The sequence below is a fragment of the Anas platyrhynchos genome, chromosome 2 (assembly GCF_047663525.1).
Source record: "Anas platyrhynchos isolate ZD024472 breed Pekin duck chromosome 2, IASCAAS_PekinDuck_T2T, whole genome shotgun sequence".
Taxonomy (NCBI): domain Eukaryota; kingdom Metazoa; phylum Chordata; class Aves; order Anseriformes; family Anatidae; genus Anas; species Anas platyrhynchos.
In genome coordinates, this window is record NC_092588.1 from 14,631,653 (window position 1) to 14,649,219 (window position 17,567).

The 17,567-nt window shown below is 50.5% G+C and overlaps 1 protein-coding gene across 9 annotated transcripts in view; it reads left to right on the top strand.

The window, feature by feature from the left end:
* Positions 1-549: 549 nt before the first annotated feature.
* Positions 550-17,567, top strand: part of LOC140001818 (uncharacterized) — an 87,838-nt gene continuing 70,820 nt past the window's right edge. For 2 of the 9 annotated variants that reach the window (XR_011807360.1, XM_072034367.1), the window contains exons 1-4: positions 2,310-2,779; positions 2,880-3,122; positions 14,026-14,193; positions 14,780-15,022. Coding sequence is in view for 8 of the 9 variants with exons in the window: in XM_072034367.1 (XP_071890468.1) it covers positions 14,071-14,193; positions 14,780-15,022 (366 nt within the window). In the remaining variant the exon portion in view is untranslated. The other 7 variants (XM_072034366.1, XM_072034363.1, XM_072034364.1 and 4 more) reach the window with 6 other exon arrangements.

The following is a 17,567-nucleotide window of genomic DNA, read 5'->3' on the forward strand; positions in this document are numbered from 1 at the left end:
ACGTGCAAAGTAGCCAAAATTCTCCTTGACCTAGCCTAGAGTTTTTCTAGTTTAGGATCCAGAGAGAAAAAATGGGTCATCCTGGAAGCCTAAGCTTTTCTTGAAGCATGCCGAGGTGAGAAGGAAAGGGTAGCTACCAGGCATACACTTAGCAGTAAACTTGGCCAGACTTGTGGGGTCCCTCCGCGAAGGTCTTTGCAGCTGCTACCCAGAGCTAAATCTCTCACAGAAAGAAGCCAAAAGCTTTGCAGAAGCTTCCCTGAAGGAAGCAATGGTAGCTAGCAGGCATGCAGCTACCTACAAAGGAGAGACAAAACTGGGAGACAGTGAACACGGAGCGGTAATCAGCTGGTCTTGAGAAGCAATTCTGCATCTGGAGCTAGTCCAGAAGTGTTGGAAATCATGATCAGCGAAGGTAGAGGAAGGTACCCAGGCAGGTACCTCGCTCCAAAATTGGCTAATGTTCTCGGGTACCTAGCCTGAAGGGATCTGCGGACCAAATCCACAAGTCGCTCTCTGTCTGGGAGAGGCCAAAACCTTCACAAAGTATGCCTGGGAGGAGGAACGGGTAGCTACTGGGCATGCACAGAATTCCCAATTCGGCCAACATTGAGGTAGCCAAAGGACAAGGTGCAACATCCATAAAGTTTGGCACAGGGTGTTCCGCACCTATATGCCAAGGAACTTCTTCACCGTGATAGTGATATAGCTGGGAACAGGCTGCCCAGGGAGGTTGTGCAGTCTCCTTCTCTGGAGTCATTCAAGAGCCTTCTAGCTGCCTACCTGTGCAATCTGCTGTAGGGAACCTACTTTGTATTGGGTTGGACCCGCTGATCTCTGGAGCTCCCTTTCAACCGCTACTATTCTGTGATTCTATAAGCAGCTGATGGAAGTCGCAGAATCGCCAGCACTTCTTGTGGGTGCCGTCAACTTTCCAGACATATGCTGGAATTTTGGTGCAGCCCCGAGGAAGCAGTCTAGGTGGTTCCTGGAGTGTGTGGATACAGCTTCCTGACTCTGCTGGTTTGTGAGCCTACTGGGGGCATGTCTCACCAGACCTGCTGTTCATGAACCAGAAAGAGATGTTGTGGGAGATACGGTGTCTGAGACCCTGTTGTAGCCGAGGCTGTACACCCCAGCTCGTTACATTCCTTGTAGAGTTTTGGTTTGAACCCTGGGTTGGGCTCCGTGGTGTGGAGCTGGAAAACCCGCTGGGGAGGCTTGGGTGGTTTCCCAGTGGTCGATTCCCAGCCAGCCCATAGAAGACCCCTAATTCCCTAGATCTTGCACAAACTCACTTGAGTTGGTTAGAGGGACCTGCTTGTGTGGAAGCCGTGTGGCATCCAGGGCAGCGTTCATAGCACAGGCAGTTTGGATGTGGTCTTGGACACTAGCTACATGTGTCTTTATGCTGTCTGGGAAGCCACAGATAAGGGGGAGTTAACGTTGCCAGATCCATCAGGGCTAGCTCTGGGGATCTCCGTAACAGATCCTTCTCCTGCATCGCTTGTATGCAGGCTGGGTTTTGAACAGATGCAGGCAAATTGGAGAACCCCGAGGTCTTAATGACAAGGGGTTCCCTTCTTTCTTGTGGGTCTATGCCACTGACCCAACAGGCAGCTAAAATGAAGCTATGCCACTCACCCTCTAGGCAGTTAATACGTTTATAAACATAGAAATGCTATCGCAGGTATTCCTCACCAAAGTGAAGGTGAAGGTGCAGAGCTTACCACGGAGGTGTCCCTGTCTTGGTGGAGAAGGAGCACAGAACATCGACTGCCTCTTCTAGGTTTTCGATTTGTTCTTCTCCCCTCTTCTCTCCTCAGCCAACCCTGCTCCCCCCCACCTCGGCACTCCCTTTTTCCCTCACTCGAAGTTTTTTCCTAACATCAAATTTTTACCACTACCTCCTAACACTTTTATATCCTAAGCTTATCTGTCCCACCCTGGGATGACAATTAGCATGATTTGGGCAAAAAGTTGTGTATTGTAGTCTTGTATGGTTAGCATGTACTTCCTGAATCTCATTAAGAGTAAACTTTAATGTTCATTTTGTAACTAATGAAGAAAAAGGTTGGACTTCGGGCACTGCAGACTTCAGGATTCTGTTCTGATGCCCAAACAGGGTTTGGCACACAGCGGGTATGCTGCTTTTGTCCAGAACTAAAGCATGCAGGCCAAACTTTTCCAGTCTGCTCCAGGCACGTGGCAGGGCACCCTGGGGCAGGACAGCCCAGCCGTGAGCTCCAGGGAGCTATGGACCTCATGGATGTGGACCTTCTCAGGGGCACAGGTATGGTGGAAGCAAAAGACAGTGTTCAGCTCCAGGGGAAAGAGCGAGAAGTCCGCGCTGTGGCACTTGGGGACTCATGGACTCGCACGTCCCCACGTCGCTCAGGACCAAGGCTGGGGACCCATCTCCTTGGGAAACCAAGGACAGGGACTGTGACCACATGGCAGCCCTGTGCTATCAGGGGTAGTGTCTATTGTGACCCACAGTGGTGCCAAGCAACCGCCATGTGTCACTGCAGGGCTGACAGGCACAGCCTCAGTCACCCTCAAGCCAGAGCTGGCCCCAGCCCAGACCTGCAGCTCTCAGCAGGGTGCTGGGGCACCACTGCAGGTGGGCTCGAGCTGGATGGTCTTTAAGGTCCCTTCCAACACCAGCTCTTCTCTGATTCTATGAGGGAGGCACTGCACAAGGAAAATGAGGTGCTGTGCTGATGTCTGAGAACAGCAAACAACAAAACTAAGAGGAGGATTCAAACTAACAGAACTGGTAGGATTGAAGGAAAGACCAAAGAAAGAAAAGGTCATAATGAAAAGAAACAGCCAAACAAAACAAAATCAAGCAAAACCTGTCTTTTCCATTGTTGCAGGGTTGGGAACCTACACCGATGGACACAAACGTACTAGAGCAACAGCCTTGGAGGATTCTGAGGCAGCAACCCAAGGTTTCAGCTCTGTTCAGAGAATGCCAAAAGGAAAGGCTCCGGGAGATACATGGCAGAAGACTTACAGGGCAAACAGGACCAGACTTCAACAGATGGAGAAAAAGCTGGGGATCCTGTGAGAAATTTCAACTACCCTGTGAGAGCTACAGGACATGCAGACGCAGACAGGTAAGAAATAAAAGACGGGAATGCAACTGATGCCAGAACTAATGCAAGTAAGCAAAACTATTCCTAGTGTCTAATATGTTAAAGGCCAAAAGAGCGACAGGGCAGGAAGCAACCAGCAAACAAGCCAAAATTCTCTTTATCTAGCTTTGAGCTTTGCTAGTTTAGGATCCAGAGAGAAAAAATCTGTCTTGCTGGAAGCCTAAGCTTTTCTTGAAGCATGCCGAGGTGAGAAGGAAAGGGTAGCTACCAGGCATACACTTAGCAGTAAACTTGGCCAGACTTGTGGGGTCCCTCCGCGAAGGTCTTTGCAGCTGCTACCCAGAGCTAAATCTCTCACAGAAAGAAGCCAAAAGCTTTGCAGAAGCTTTCCTTGAGGAAGCAATGGTAGCTAGCAGGCATGCAGCTACCTGCAAAGGAGAGCCAAAATTGGGAGACAGTGAACACGGAGCGGTAATCAGCTGGTCTTGAGAAGCAATTCTGCATCTGGAGCTAGTCCAGAGGTGTTGGAAATCATGATCAGCGAAGGTAGAGGAAGGTACCCAGGCAGGTACCTCGCTCCAAAATTGGCTAATGTTCTCGGGTACCTAGCCTGAAGGGATCTGCGGACCAAATCCACAAGTCGCTCTCTGTCTGGGAGAGGCCAAAACCTTCACAAAGTATGCCTGGGAGGAGGAACGGGTAGCTACTGGGCATGCACAGAATTCCCAGTTCGGCCAACATTGAGGTAGCTACCCCAGATGGGTACGCTGCTTTTGTGCAGAACTAAGGCTGGGAGGGAAACCTTCTCCTAAGACCAATCTGCCCGAGGCCAAGGGAGTGACCGGGCAGGTAGCAACCTGCAAAGTAGCCAAAATTCTCCTTGACCTAGCCTAGAGTTTTTCTAGTTTAGGATCCAGAGAGAAAAAATGGGTCATCCTGGAAGCCTAAGCTTTTCTTGAAGCATGCCGAGGTGAGAAGGAAAGGGTAGCTACCAGGCATACACTTAGCAGTAAACTTGGCCAGACTTGTGGGGTCCCTCCGCGAAGGTCTTTGCAGCTGCTACCCAGAGCTAAATCTCTCACAGAAAGAAGCCAAAAGCTTTGCAGAAGCTTCCCTGGAGGAAGCAATGGTAGCTAGCAGGCATGCAGCTACCTGCAAAGGAGAGCCAAAATTGGGAGACAGTGAACATGGAGCGGTAATCAGCTGGTCTTGAGAAGCAATTCTGCATCTGGAGCTAGTCCAGAGGTGTTGGAAATCATGATCAGCGAAGGTAGAGGAAGGTACCCAGGCAGGTACCTCGCTCCAAAATTGGCTAATGTTCTCGGGTACCTAGCCTGAAGGGATCTGCGGACCAAATCCACAAGTCGCTCTCTGTCTGGGAGAGGCCAAAACCTTCACAAAGTATGCCTGGGAGGAGGAACGGGTAGCTACTGGGCATGCACAGAATTCCCAGTTCGGCCAACATTGAGGTAGCTACCCCAGATGGGTACGCTGCTTTTGTGCAGAACTAAGGCTGGGAGGGAAACCTTCTCCTAAGACCAATCTGCCCGAGGCCAAGGGAGTGACCGGGCAGGTAGCAACCTGCAAAGTAGCCAAAATTCTCCTTGACCTAGCCTAGAGTTTTTCTAGTTTAGGATCCAGAGAGAAAAAATGGGTCATCCTGGAAGCCTAAGCTTTTCTTGAAGCATGCCGAGGTGAGAAGGAAAGGGTAGCTACCAGGCATACACTTAGCAGTAAACTTGGCCAGACTTGTGGGGTCCCTCCGCGAAGGTCTTTGCAGCTGCTACCCAGAGCTAAATCTCTCACAGAAAGAAGCCAAAAGCTTTGCAGAAGCTTCCCTGAAGGAAGCAATGGTAGCTCGTAGGCATGCAGCTACCTACAAAGGAGAGACAAAACTGGGAGACAGTGAACACGGAGCGGTAATCAGCTGGTCTTGAGAAGCAATTCTGCATCTGGAGCTAGTCCAGAAGTGTTGGAAATCATGATCAGCGAAGGTAGAGGAAGGTACCCAGGCAGGTACCTTGCTCCAAAATTGGCTAATGTTCTCGGGTACCTAGCCTGAAGGGATCTGCGGACCAAATCCACAAGTCGCTCTCTGTCTGGGAGAGGCCAAAACCTTCACAAAGTATGCCTGGGAGGAGGAACGGGTAGCTACTGGGCATGCACAGAATTCCCAATTCGGCCAACATTGAGGTAGCTACCCCAGATGGGTACGCTGCTTTTGTGCAGAACTAAGGCTGGGAGGGAAACCTTCTCCTAAGACCAATCTGCCAGAGGCCAAGGGAGTGACCGGGCAGGTAGCAACCTGCAAAGTAGCCAAAATTCTCCTTGACCTAGCCTAGAGTTTTTCTAGTTTAGGATCCAGAGAGAAAAAATGGGTCATCCTGGAAGACTAAGCTTTTCTTGAAGCATGCCGAGGTGAGAAGGGTAGCTACCAGGCATACACTTAGCAGTAAACTTGGCCAGACTTGTGGGGTCCCTCCCCGAAGGTCTTTGCAGCTGCTACCCAGAGCTAAATCTCTCGCAGAAAGAAGCCAAAAGGTTTGCAGAAGCTTCCCTGAAGGAAGCAATGGTAGCTAGCAGGCATGCAGCTACCTGCAAAGGAGAGACAAAACTGGGAGACAGTGAACACGGAGCGGTAATCAGCTGGTCTTGAGAAGCAATTCTGCATCTGGAGCTAGTCCAGAAGTGTTGGAAATCATGATCAGCGAAGGTAGAGGAAGGTACCCAGGCAGGTACCTCGCTCCAAAATTGGCTAATGTTCTCAGGTACCTAGCCTGAAGGGATCTGCGGACCAAATCCACAAGTCGCTCTCTCTCTGGGAGAGTCCAAAACCTTCACAAAGTATGCCTGGGAGGAGGAACGGGTAGCTACTGGGCATGCACAGAATTCCCAATTCGGCCAACATTGAGGTAGCTACCCCAGATGGGTACGCTGCTTTTGTGCAGAACTAAGGCTGGGAGGGAAACCTTCTCCTAAGACCAATCTGCCAGAGGCCAAGGGAGTGACCGGGCAGGTAGCAACCTGCAAAGTAGCCAAAATTCTCCTTGACCTAGCCTAGAGTTTTTCTAGTTTAGGATCCAGAGAGAAAAAATGGGTCATCCTGGAAGCCTAAGCTTTTCTTGAAGCATGCCGAGGTGAGAAGGAAAGGGTAGCTACCAGGCATACACTTAGCAGTAAACTTGGCCAGACTTGTGGGGTCCCTCCGCAAAGGTCTTTGCAGCTGCTACCCAGAGCTAAATCTCTCGCAGAAAGAAGCCAAAAGCTTTGCAGAAGCTTCCCTTGAGGAAGCAATGGTAGCTAGCAGGCATGCAGCTACCTACAAAGGAGAGCCAAAACTGGGAGACAGTGAACACGGAGCGGTAATCAGCTGGTCTTGAGAAGCAATTCTGCATCTGGAGCTAGTCCAGAAGTGTTGGAAATCATGATCAGCGAAGGTAGAGGAAGGTACCCAGGCAGGTACCTCGCTCCAAAATTGGCTAATGTTCTCGGGTACCTAGCCTGAAGGGATCTGCGGACCAAATCCACAAGTCGCTCTCTCTCTGGGAGAGGCCAAAACCTTCACAAAGTATGCCTGGGAGGAGGAACGGGTAGCTACTGGGCATGCACAGAATTCCCAATTCGGCCAACATTGAGGTAGCTACCCCAGATGGGTACGCTGCTTTTGTGCAGAACTAAGGCTGGGAGGGAAACCTTCTCCTAAGACCAATCTGCCAGAGGCCAAGGGAGTGACCGGGCAGGTAGCAACCTGCAAAGTAGCCAAAATTCTCCTTGACCTAGCCTAGAGTTTTTCTAGTTTAGGATCCAGAGAGAAAAAATGGGTCATCCTGGAAGACTAAGCTTTTCTTGAAGCATGCCGAGGTGAGAAGGGTAGCTACCAGGCATACACTTAGCAGTAAACTTGGCCAGACTTGTGGGGTCCCTCCCCGAAGGTCTTTGCAGCTGCTACCCAGAGCTAAATCTCTCGCAGAAAGAAGCCAAAAGGTTTGCAGAAGCTTCCCTGAAGGAAGCAATGGTAGCTAGCAGGCATGCAGCTACCTGCAAAGGAGAGACAAAACTGGGAGACAGTGAACACGGAGCGGTAATCAGCTGGTCTTGAGAAGCAATTCTGCATCTGGAGCTAGTCCAGAAGTGTTGGAAATCATGATCAGCGAAGGTAGAGGAAGGTACCCAGGCAGGTACCTCGCTCCAAAATTGGCTAATGTTCTCAGGTACCTAGCCTGAAGGGATCTGCGGACCAAATCCACAAGTCGCTCTCTCTCTGGGAGAGTCCAAAACCTTCACAAAGTATGCCTGGGAGGAGGAACGGGTAGCTACTGGGCATGCACAGAATTCCCAATTCGGCCAACATTGAGGTAGCTACCCCAGATGGGTACGCTGCTTTTGTGCAGAACTAAGGCTGGGAGGGAAACCTTCTCCTAAGACCAATCTGCCAGAGGCCAAGGGAGTGACCGGGCAGGTAGCAACCTGCAAAGTAGCCAAAATTCTCCTTGACCTAGCCTAGAGTTTTTCTAGTTTAGGATCCAGAGAGAAAAAATGGGTCATCCTGGAAGCCTAAGCTTTTCTTGAAGCATGCCGAGGTGAGAAGGAAAGGGTAGCTACCAGGCATACACTTAGCAGTAAACTTGGCCAGACTTGTGGGGTCCCTCCGCAAAGGTCTTTGCAGCTGCTACCCAGAGCTAAATCTCTCGCAGAAAGAAGCCAAAAGCTTTGCAGAAGCTTCCCTTGAGGAAGCAATGGTAGCTAGCAGGCATGCAGCTACCTACAAAGGAGAGCCAAAACTGGGAGACAGTGAACACGGAGCGGTAATCAGCTGGTCTTGAGAAGCAATTCTGCATCTGGAGCTAGTCCAGAAGTGTTGGAAATCATGATCAGCGAAGGTAGAGGAAGGTACCCAGGCAGGTACCTCGCTCCAAAATTGGCTAATGTTCTCGGGTACCTAGCCTGAAGGGATCTGCGGACCAAATCCACAAGTCGCTCTCTCTCTGGGAGAGGCCAAAACCTTCACAAAGTATGCCTGGGAGGAGGAACGGGTAGCTACTGGGCATGCACAGAATTCCCAATTCGGCCAACATTGAGGTAGCTACCCCAGATGGGTACGCTGCTTTTGTGCAGAACTAAGGCTGGGAAAGAAACCTTCTCCTAAGACCAATCTGCCAGAGGCCAAGGGAGTGACCGGGCAGGTAGCAACCTGCAAAGTAGCCAAAATTCTCCTTGACCTAGCCTAGAGTTTTTCTAGTTTAGGATCCAGAGAGAAAAAATCGGTCATCCTGGAAGACTAAGCTTTTCTTGAAGCATGCCGAGGTGAGAAGTGTAGCTACCAGGCATACACTTAGCAGTAAACTTGGCCAGACTTGTGGGGTCCCTCCGCGAAGGTCTTTGCAGCTGCTACCCAGAGCTAAATCTCTCGCAGAAAGCAGCCAAAAGCTTTGCAGAAGCTTCCCTGAAGGAAGCAATGGTAGCTCGTAGGCATGCAGCTACCTACAAAGGAGAGACAAAACTGGGAGACAGTGAACACGGAGCGGTAATCAGCTGGTCTTGAGAAGCAATTCTGCATCTGGAGCTAGTCCAGAAGTGTTGGAAATCATGATCAGCGAAGGTAGAGGAAGGTACCCAGGCAGGTACCTCGCTCCAAAATTGGCTAATGTTCTCGGGTACCTAGCCTGAAGGGATCTGCGGACCAAATCCACAAGTCGCTCTCTCTCTGGGAGAGGCCAAAACCTTCACAAAGTATGCCTGGGAGGAGGAACGGGTAGCTACTGGGCATGCACAGAATTCCCAATTCGGCCAACATTGAGGTAGCTACCCCAGATGGGTACGCTGCTTTTGTGCAGAACTAAGGCTGGGAGGGAAACCTTCTCCTAAGACCAATCTGCCAGAGGCCAAGGGAGTGACCGGGCAGGTAGCAACCTGCAAAGTAGCCAAAATTCTCCTTGACCGAGCCTAGAGTTTTTCTAGTTTAGGATCCAGAGAGAAAAAATGGGTCATCCTGGAAGCCTAAGCTTTTCTTGAAGCATGCCGAGGTGAGAAGGAAAGGGTAGCTACCAGGCATACACTTAGCAGTAAACTTGGCCAGACTTGTGGGGTCCCTCCGCGAAGGTCTTTGCAGCTGCTACCCAGAGCTAAATCTCTCACAGAAAGAAGCCAAAAGCTTTGCAGAAGCTTCCCTGAAGGAAGCAATGGTAGCTCGTAGGCATGCAGCTACCTACAAAAGAGAGACAAAACTGGGAGACTGTGAACACGGAGCGGTAATCAGCTGGTCTTGAGAAGCAATTCTGCATCTGGAGCTAGTCCAGAAGTGTTGGAAATCATGATCAGCGAAGGTAGAGGAAGGTACCCAGGCAGGTACCTCGCTCCAAAATTGGCTAATGTTCTCGGGTACCTAGCCTGAAGGGATCTGCGGACCAAATCCACAAGTCGCTCTCTCTCTGGAAGAGGCCAAAACCTTCACAAGGTATGCCTGGGAGGAGGAACGGGTAGCTACTGGGCATGCACAGAATTCCCAATTCGGCCAACATTGAGGTAGCTACCCCAGATGGGTACGCTGCTTTTGTGCAGAACTAAGGCTGGGAGGGAAACCTTCTCCTAAGACCAATCTGCCAGAGGCCAAGGGAGTGACCGGGCAGGTAGCAACCTGCAAAGTAGCCAAAATTCTCCTTGACCTAGCCTAGAGTTTTTCTAGTTTAGGATCCAGAGAGAAAAAATCGGTCATCCTGGAAGACTAAGCTTTTCTTGAAGCATGCCGAGGTGAGAAGGGTAGCTACCAGGCATACACTTAGCAGTAAACTTGGCCAGACTTGTGGGGTCCCTCCCCGAAGGTCTTTGCAGCTGCTACCCAGAGCTAAATCTCTCGCAGAAAGAAGCCAAAAGCTTTGCAGAAGCTTCCCTGAAGGAAGCAATGGTAGCTCGTAGGCATGCAGCTACCTGCAAAGGAGAGACAAAACTGGGAGACAGTGAACACGGAGCGGTAATCAGCTGGTCTTGAGAAGCAATTCTGCATCTGGAGCTAGTCCAGAAGTGTTGGAAATCATGATCAGCGAAGGTAGAGGAAGGTACCCAGGCAGGTACCTCGCTCCAAAATTGGCTAATGTTCTCGGGTACCTAGCCTGAAGGGATCTGCGGACCAAATCCACAAGTCGCTCTCTCTCTGGGAGAGGCCAAAACCTTCACAAAGTATGCCTGGGAGGAGGAACGGGTAGCTACTGGGCATGCACAGAATTCCCAATTCGGCCAACATTGAGGTAGCTACCCCAGATGGGTACGCTGCTTTTGTGCAGAACTAAGGCTGGGAAAGAAACCTTCTCCTAAGACCAATCTGCCAGAGGCCAAGGGAGTGACCGGGCAGGTAGCAACCTGCAAAGTAGCCAAAATTCTCCTTGACCTAGCCTAGAGTTTTTCTAGTTTAGGATCCAGAGAGAAAAAATGGGTCATCCTGGAAGCCTAAGCTTTTCTTGAAGCATGCCGAGGTGAGAAGGAAAGGGTAGCTACCAGGCATACACTTAGCAGTAAACTTGGCCAGACTTGTGGGGTCCCTCCGCGAAGGTCTTTGCAGCTGCTACCCAGAGCTAAATCTCTCGCAGAAAGAAGCCAAAAGCTTTGCAGAAGCTTCCCTTGAGGAAGCAATGGTAGCTAGCAGGCATGCAGCTACCTACAAAGGAGAGACAAAACTGGGAGACAGTGAACACGGAGCGGTAATCAGCTGGTCTTGAGAAGCAATTCTGCATCTGGAGCTAGTCCAGAAGTGTTGGAAATCATGATCAGCGAAGGTAGAGGAAGGTACCCAGGCAGGTACCTCGCTCCAAAATTGGCTAATGTTCTCGGGTACCTAGCCTGAAGGGATCTGCGGACCAAATCCACAAGTCACTCTCTGTCTGGGAGAGGCCAAAACCTTCACAAGGTATGCCTGGGAGGAGGAACGGGTAGCTACTGGGCATGCACAGAATTCCCAATTCGGCCAACATTCAGGTAGCTACCCCAGATGGGTACGCTGCTTTTGTGCAGAACTAAGGCTGGGAGGGAAACCTTCTCCTAAGACCAATCTGCCCGAGGCCAAGGGAGTGACCGGGCAGGTAGCAACGTGCAAAGTAGCCAAAATTCTCCTTGACCTAGCCTAGAGTTTTTCTAGTTTAGGATCCAGAGAGAAAAAATGGGTCATCCTGGAAGCCTAAGCTTTTCTTGAAGCATGCCGAGGTGAGAAGGAAAGGGTAGCTACCAGGCATACACTTAGCAGTAAACTTGGCCAGACTTGTGGGGTCCCTCCGCGAAGGTCTTTGCAGCTGCTACCCAGAGCTAAATCTCTCACAGAAAGAAGCCAAAAGCTTTGCAGAAGCTTCCCTGAAGGAAGCAATGATAGCTAGCAGGCATGCAGCTACCTGCAAAGGAGAGACAAAACTGGGAGACAGTGAACACGGAGCGGTAATCAGCTGGTCTTGAGAAGCAATTCTGCATCTGGAGCTAGTCCAGAAGTGTTGGAAATCATGATCAGCGAAGGTAGAGGAAGGTACCCAGGCAGGTACCTCGCTCCAAAATTGGCTAATGTTCTCGGGTACCTAGCCTGAAGGGATCTGCGGACCAAATCCACAAGTCGCTCTCTGTCTGGGAGAGGCCAAAACCTTCACAAAGTATGCCTGGGAGGAGGAACGGGTAGCTACTGGGCATGCACAGAATTCCCAATTCGGCCAACATTCAGGTAGCTACCCCAGATGGGTACGCTGCTTTTGTGCAGAACTAAGGCTGGGAGGGAAACCTTCTCCTAAGACCAATCTGCCAGAGGCCAAGGGAGTGACCGGGCAGGTAGCAACCTGCAAAGTAGCCAAAATTCTCCTTGACCTAGCCTAGAGTTTTTCTAGTTTAGGATCCAGAGAGAAAAAATGGGTCATCCTGGAAGCCTAAGCTTTTCTTGAAGCATGCCGAGGTGAGAAGGAAAGGGTAGCTACCAGGCATACACTTAGCAGTAAACTTGGCCAGACTTGTGGGGTCCCTCCGCGAAGGTCTTTGCAGCTGCTACCCAGAGCTAAATCTCTCACAGAAAGAAGCCAAAAGCTTTGCAGAAGCTTCCCTGAAGGAAGCAATGGTAGCTAGCAGGCATGCAGCTACCTACAAAGGAGAGACAAAACTGGGAGACAGTGAACACGGAGCGGTAATCAGCTGGTCTTGAGAAGCAATTCTGCATCTGGAGCTAGTCCAGAAGTGTTGGAAATCATGATCAGCGAAGGTAGAGGAAGGTACCCAGGCAGGTACCTCGCTCCAAAATTGGCTAATGTTCTCGGGTACCTAGCCTGAAGGGATCTGCGGACCAAATCCACAAGTCGCTCTCTGTCTGGGAGAGGCCAAAACCTTCACAAAGTATGCCTGGGAGGAGGAACGGGTAGCTACTGGGCATGCACAGAATTCCCAATTCGGCCAACATTGAGGTAGCCAAAGGACAAGGTGCAACATCCATAAAGTTTGGCACAGGGTGTTCCGCACCTATATGCCAAGGAACTTCTTCACTCTGATAGTGATGTAGCTGGGAACAGGCTGCCCACGGAGGTTGTGCAGTCTCCTTCTCTGGAGTCATTCAAGAGCCTTCTAGCTGCCTACCTGTGCAATCTGCTCTAGGGAACCTACTTTGTAGTGGGTTGGACCCACTGATCTCTGGAGCTCCCTTTCAACCGCTACTATTCTGTGATTCTATAAGCAGCTGATGGAAGTCGCAGAATCGCCAGCACTTCTTGTGGGTGCCGTCAACTTTCCAGACATATGCTGGAAATTTGGTGCAGCCCCGAGGAAGCAGTCTAGGTGGTTCCTGGAGTGTGTGGATACAGCTTCCTGACTCTGCTGGTTTGTGAGCCTACTGGGGGCATGTCTCACCAGACCTGCTGTTCATGAACCAGAAAGAGATGTTGTGGGAGATACGGTGTCTGAGACCCTGTTGTAGCCGAGGCTGTACACCCCAGCTCGTTACATTCCTTGTAGAGTTTTGGTTTGAACCCTGGGTTGGGCTCCGTGGTGTGGAGCTGGAAAACCCGCTGGGGAGGCTTGGGTGGTTTCCCAGTGGTCGATTCCCAGCCAGCCCATAGAAGACCCCTAATTCCCTAGATCTTGCACAAACTCACTTGAGTTGGTTAGAGGGACCTGCTTGTGTGGAAGCCGTGTGGCATCCAGGGCAGCGTTCATAGCACAGGCAGTTTGGATGTGGTCTTGGACACTAGCTACATGTGTCTTTATGCTGTCTGGGAAGCCACAGATAAGGGGGAGTTAACGTTGCCAGATCCATCAGGGCTAGCTCTGGGGATCTCCGTAACAGATCCTTCTCCTGCATCGCTTGTATGCAGGCTGGGTTTTGAACAGATGCAGGCAAATTGGAGAACCCCGAGGTCTTAATGACAAGGGGTTCCCTTCTTTCTTGTGGGTCTATGCCACTGACCCAACAGGCAGCTAAAATGAAGCTATGCCACTCACCCTCTAGGCAGTTAATACGTTTATAAACATAGAAATGCTATCGCAGGTATTCCTCACCAAAGTGAAGGTGAAGGTGCAGAGCTTACCACGGAGGTGTCCCTGTCTTGGTGGAGAAGGAGCACAGAACATCGACTGCCTCTTCTAGGTTTTCGATTTGTTCTTCTCCCCTCTTCTCTCCTCAGCCAACCCTGCTCCCCCCCACCTCGGCACTCCCTTTTTCCCTCACTCGAAGTTTTTTCCTAACATCAAATTTTTACCACTACCTCCTAACACTTTTATATCCTAAGCTTATCTGTCCCACCCTGGGATGACAATTAGCATGATTTGGGCAAAAAGTTGTGTATTGTAGTCTTGTATGGTTAGCATGTACTTCCTGAATCTCATTAAGAGTAAACTTTAATGTTCATTTTGTAACTAATGAAGAAAAAGGTTGGACTTCGGGCACTGCAGACTTCAGGATTCTGTTCTGATGCCCAAACAGGGTTTGGCACACAGCGGGTATGCTGCTTTTGTCCAGAACTAAAGCATGCAGGCCAAACTTTTCCAGTCTGCTCCAGGCACGTGGCAGGGCACCCTGGGGCAGGACAGCCCAGCCGTGAGCTCCAGGGAGCTATGGACCTCATGGATGTGGACCTTCTCAGGGGCACAGGTATGGTGGAAGCAAAAGACAGTGTTCAGCTCCAGGGGAAAGAGCGAGAAGTCCGCGCTGTGGCACTTGGGGACTCATGGACTCGCACGTCCCCACGTCGCTCAGGACCAAGGCTGGGGACCCATCTCCTTGGGAAACCAAGGACAGGGACTGTGACCACATGGCAGCCCTGTGCTATCAGGGGTAGTGTCTATTGTGACCCACAGTGGTGCCAAGCAACCGCCATGTGTCACTGCAGGGCTGACAGGCACAGCCTCAGTCACCCTCAAGCCAGAGCTGGCCCCAGCCCAGACCTGCAGCTCTCAGCAGGGTGCTGGGGCACCACTGCAGGTGGGCTCGAGCTGGATGGTCTTTAAGGTCCCTTCCAACACCAGCTCTTCTCTGATTCTATGAGGGAGGCACTGCACAAGGAAAATGAGGTGCTGTGCTGATGTCTGAGAACAGCAAACAACAAAACTAAGAGGAGGATTCAAACTAACAGAACTGGTAGGATTGAAGGAAAGACCAAAGAAAGAAAAGGTCATAATGAAAAGAAACAGCCAAACAAAACAAAATCAAGCAAAACCTGTCTTTTCCATTGTTGCAGGGTTGGGAACCTACACCGATGGACACAAACGTACTAGAGCAACAGCCTTGGAGGATTCTGAGGCAGCAACCCAAGGTTTCAGCTCTGTTCAGAGAATGCCAAAAGGAAAGGCTCCGGGAGATACATGGCAGAAGACTTACAGGGCAAACAGGACCAGACTTCAACAGATGGAGAAAAAGCTGGGGATCCTGTGAGAAATTTCAACTACCCTGTGAGAGCTACAGGACATGCAGACGCAGACAGGTAAGAAATAAAAGACGGGAATGCAACTGATGCCAGAACTAATGCAAGTAAGCAAAACTATTCCTAGTGTCTAATATGTTAAAGGCCAAAAGAGCGACAGGGCAGGAAGCAACCAGCAAACAAGCCAAAATTCTCTTATCTAGCTTTGAGCTTTGCGAGTTTAGGATCCAGAGAGAAAAAATCTGTCTTGCTGGAAGCCTAAGCTTTTCTTGAAGCATGCCGAGGTGAGAAGGAAAGGGTAGCTACCAGGCATACACTTAGCAGTAAACTTGGCCAGACTTGTGGGGTCCCTCCGCGAAGGTCTTTGCAGCTGCTACCCAGAGCTAAATCTCTCACAGAAAGAAGCCAAAAGCTTTGCAGAAGCTTCCCTTGAGGAAGCAATGGTAGCTAGCAGGCATGCAGCTACCTGCAAAGGAGAGCCAAAATTGGGAGACAGTGAACATGGAGCGGTAATCAGCTGGTCTTGAGAAGCAATTCTGCATCTGGAGCTAGTCCAGAAGTGTTGGAAATCATGATCAGCGAAGGTAGAGGAAGGTACCCAGGCAGGTACCTCGCTCCAAAATTGGCTAATGTTCTCGGGTACCTAGCCTGAAGGGATCTGCGGACCAAATCCACAAGTCGCTCTCTCTCTGGGAGAGGATAAAACCTACCCAAAGTATGCCTGGGAGGAGGAACGGGTAGCTACTGGGCATGCACAGAATTCCCAATTCGGCCAACATTGAGGTAGCTACCCCAGATGGGTACGCTGCTTTTGTGCAGAACTAAGGCTGGGAGGGAAACCTTCTCCTAAGACCAATCTGCCCGAGGCCAAGGGAGTGACCGGGCAGGTAGCAACGTGCAAAGTAGCCAAAATTCTCCTTGACCTAGCCTAGAGTTTTTCTAGTTTAGGATCCAGAGAGAAAAAATGGGTCATCCTGGAAGCCTAAGCTTTTCTTGAAGCATGCCGAGGTGAGAAGGAAAGGGTAGCTACCAGGCATACACTTAGCAGTAAACTTGGCCAGACTTGTGGGGTCCCTCCGCGAAGGTCTTTGCAGCTGCTACCCAGAGCTAAATCTCTCACAGAAAGAAGCCAAAAGCTTTGCAGAAGCTTCCCTGAAGGAAGCAATGGTAGCTAGCAGGCATGCAGCTACCTACAAAGGAGAGACAAAACTGGGAGACAGTGAACACGGAGCGGTAATCAGCTGGTCTTCAGAAGCAATTCTGCATCTGGAGCTAGTCCAGAAGTGTTGGAAATCATGATCAGCGAAGGTAGAGGAAGGTACCCAGGCAGGTACCTCGCTCCAAAATTGGCTAATGTTCTCGGGTACCTAGCCTGAAGGGATCTGCGGACCAAATCCACAAGTCGCTCTCTGTCTGGGAGAGGCCAAAACCTTCACAAAGTATGCCTGGGAGGAGGAACGGGTAGCTACTGGGCATGCACAGAATTCCCAGTTCGGCCAACATTGAGGTAGCTACCCCAGATGGGTACGCTGCTTTTGTGCAGAACTAAGGCTGGGAGGGAAACCTTCTCCTAAGACCAATCTGCCAGAGGCCAAGGGAGTGACCGGGCAGGTAGCAACCTGCAAAGTAGCCAAAATTCTCCTTGACCTAGCCTAGAGTTTTTCTAGTTTAGGATCCAGAGAGAAAAAATGGGTCATCCTGGAAGCCTAAGCTTTTCTTGAAGCATGCCGAGGTGAGAAGGAAAGGGTAGCTACCAGGCATACACTTAGCAGTAAACTTGGCCAGACTTGTGGGGTCCCTCCGCGAAGGTCTTTGCAGCTGCTACCCAGAGCTAAATCTCTCACAGAAAGAAGCCAAAAGCTTTGCAGAAGCTTCCCTTGAGGAAGCAATGGTAGCTAGCAGGCATGCAGCTACCTACAAAGGAGAGACAAAACTGGGTGACAGTGAACACGGAGTGGTAATCAGCTGGTCTTGAGAAGCAATTCTGCATCTGGAGCTAGTCCAGAAGTGTTGGAAATCATGATCAGCGAAGGTAGAGGAAGGTACCCAGGCAGGTACCTCGCTCCAAAATTGGCTAATGTTCTCGGGTACCTAGCCTGAAGGGATCTGCGGACCAAATCCACAAGTCGCTCTCTCTCTGGGAGAGGCCAAAACCTTCACAAAGTATGCCTGGGAGGAGGAACGGGTAGCTACTGGGCATGCACAGAATTCCCAATTCGGCCAACATTGAGGTAGCTACCCCAGATGGGTACGCTGCTTTTGTGCAGAACTAAGGCTGGGAGGGAAACCTTCTCCTAAGACCAATCTGCCCGAGGCCAAGGGAGTGACCGGGCAGGTAGCAACCTGCAAAGTAGCCAAAATTCTCCTTGACCTAGCCTAGAGTTTTTCTAGTTTAGGATCCAGAGAGAAAAAATGGGTCATCCTGGAAGCCTAAGCTTTTCTTGAAGCATGCCGAGGTGAGAAGGAAAGGGTAGCTACCAGGCATACACTTAGCAGTAAACTTGGCCAGACTTGTGGGGTCCCTCCGCGAAGGTCTTTGCAGCTGCTACCCAGAGCTAAATCTCTCACAGAAAGAAGCCAAAAGCTTTGCAGAAGCTTCCCTTGA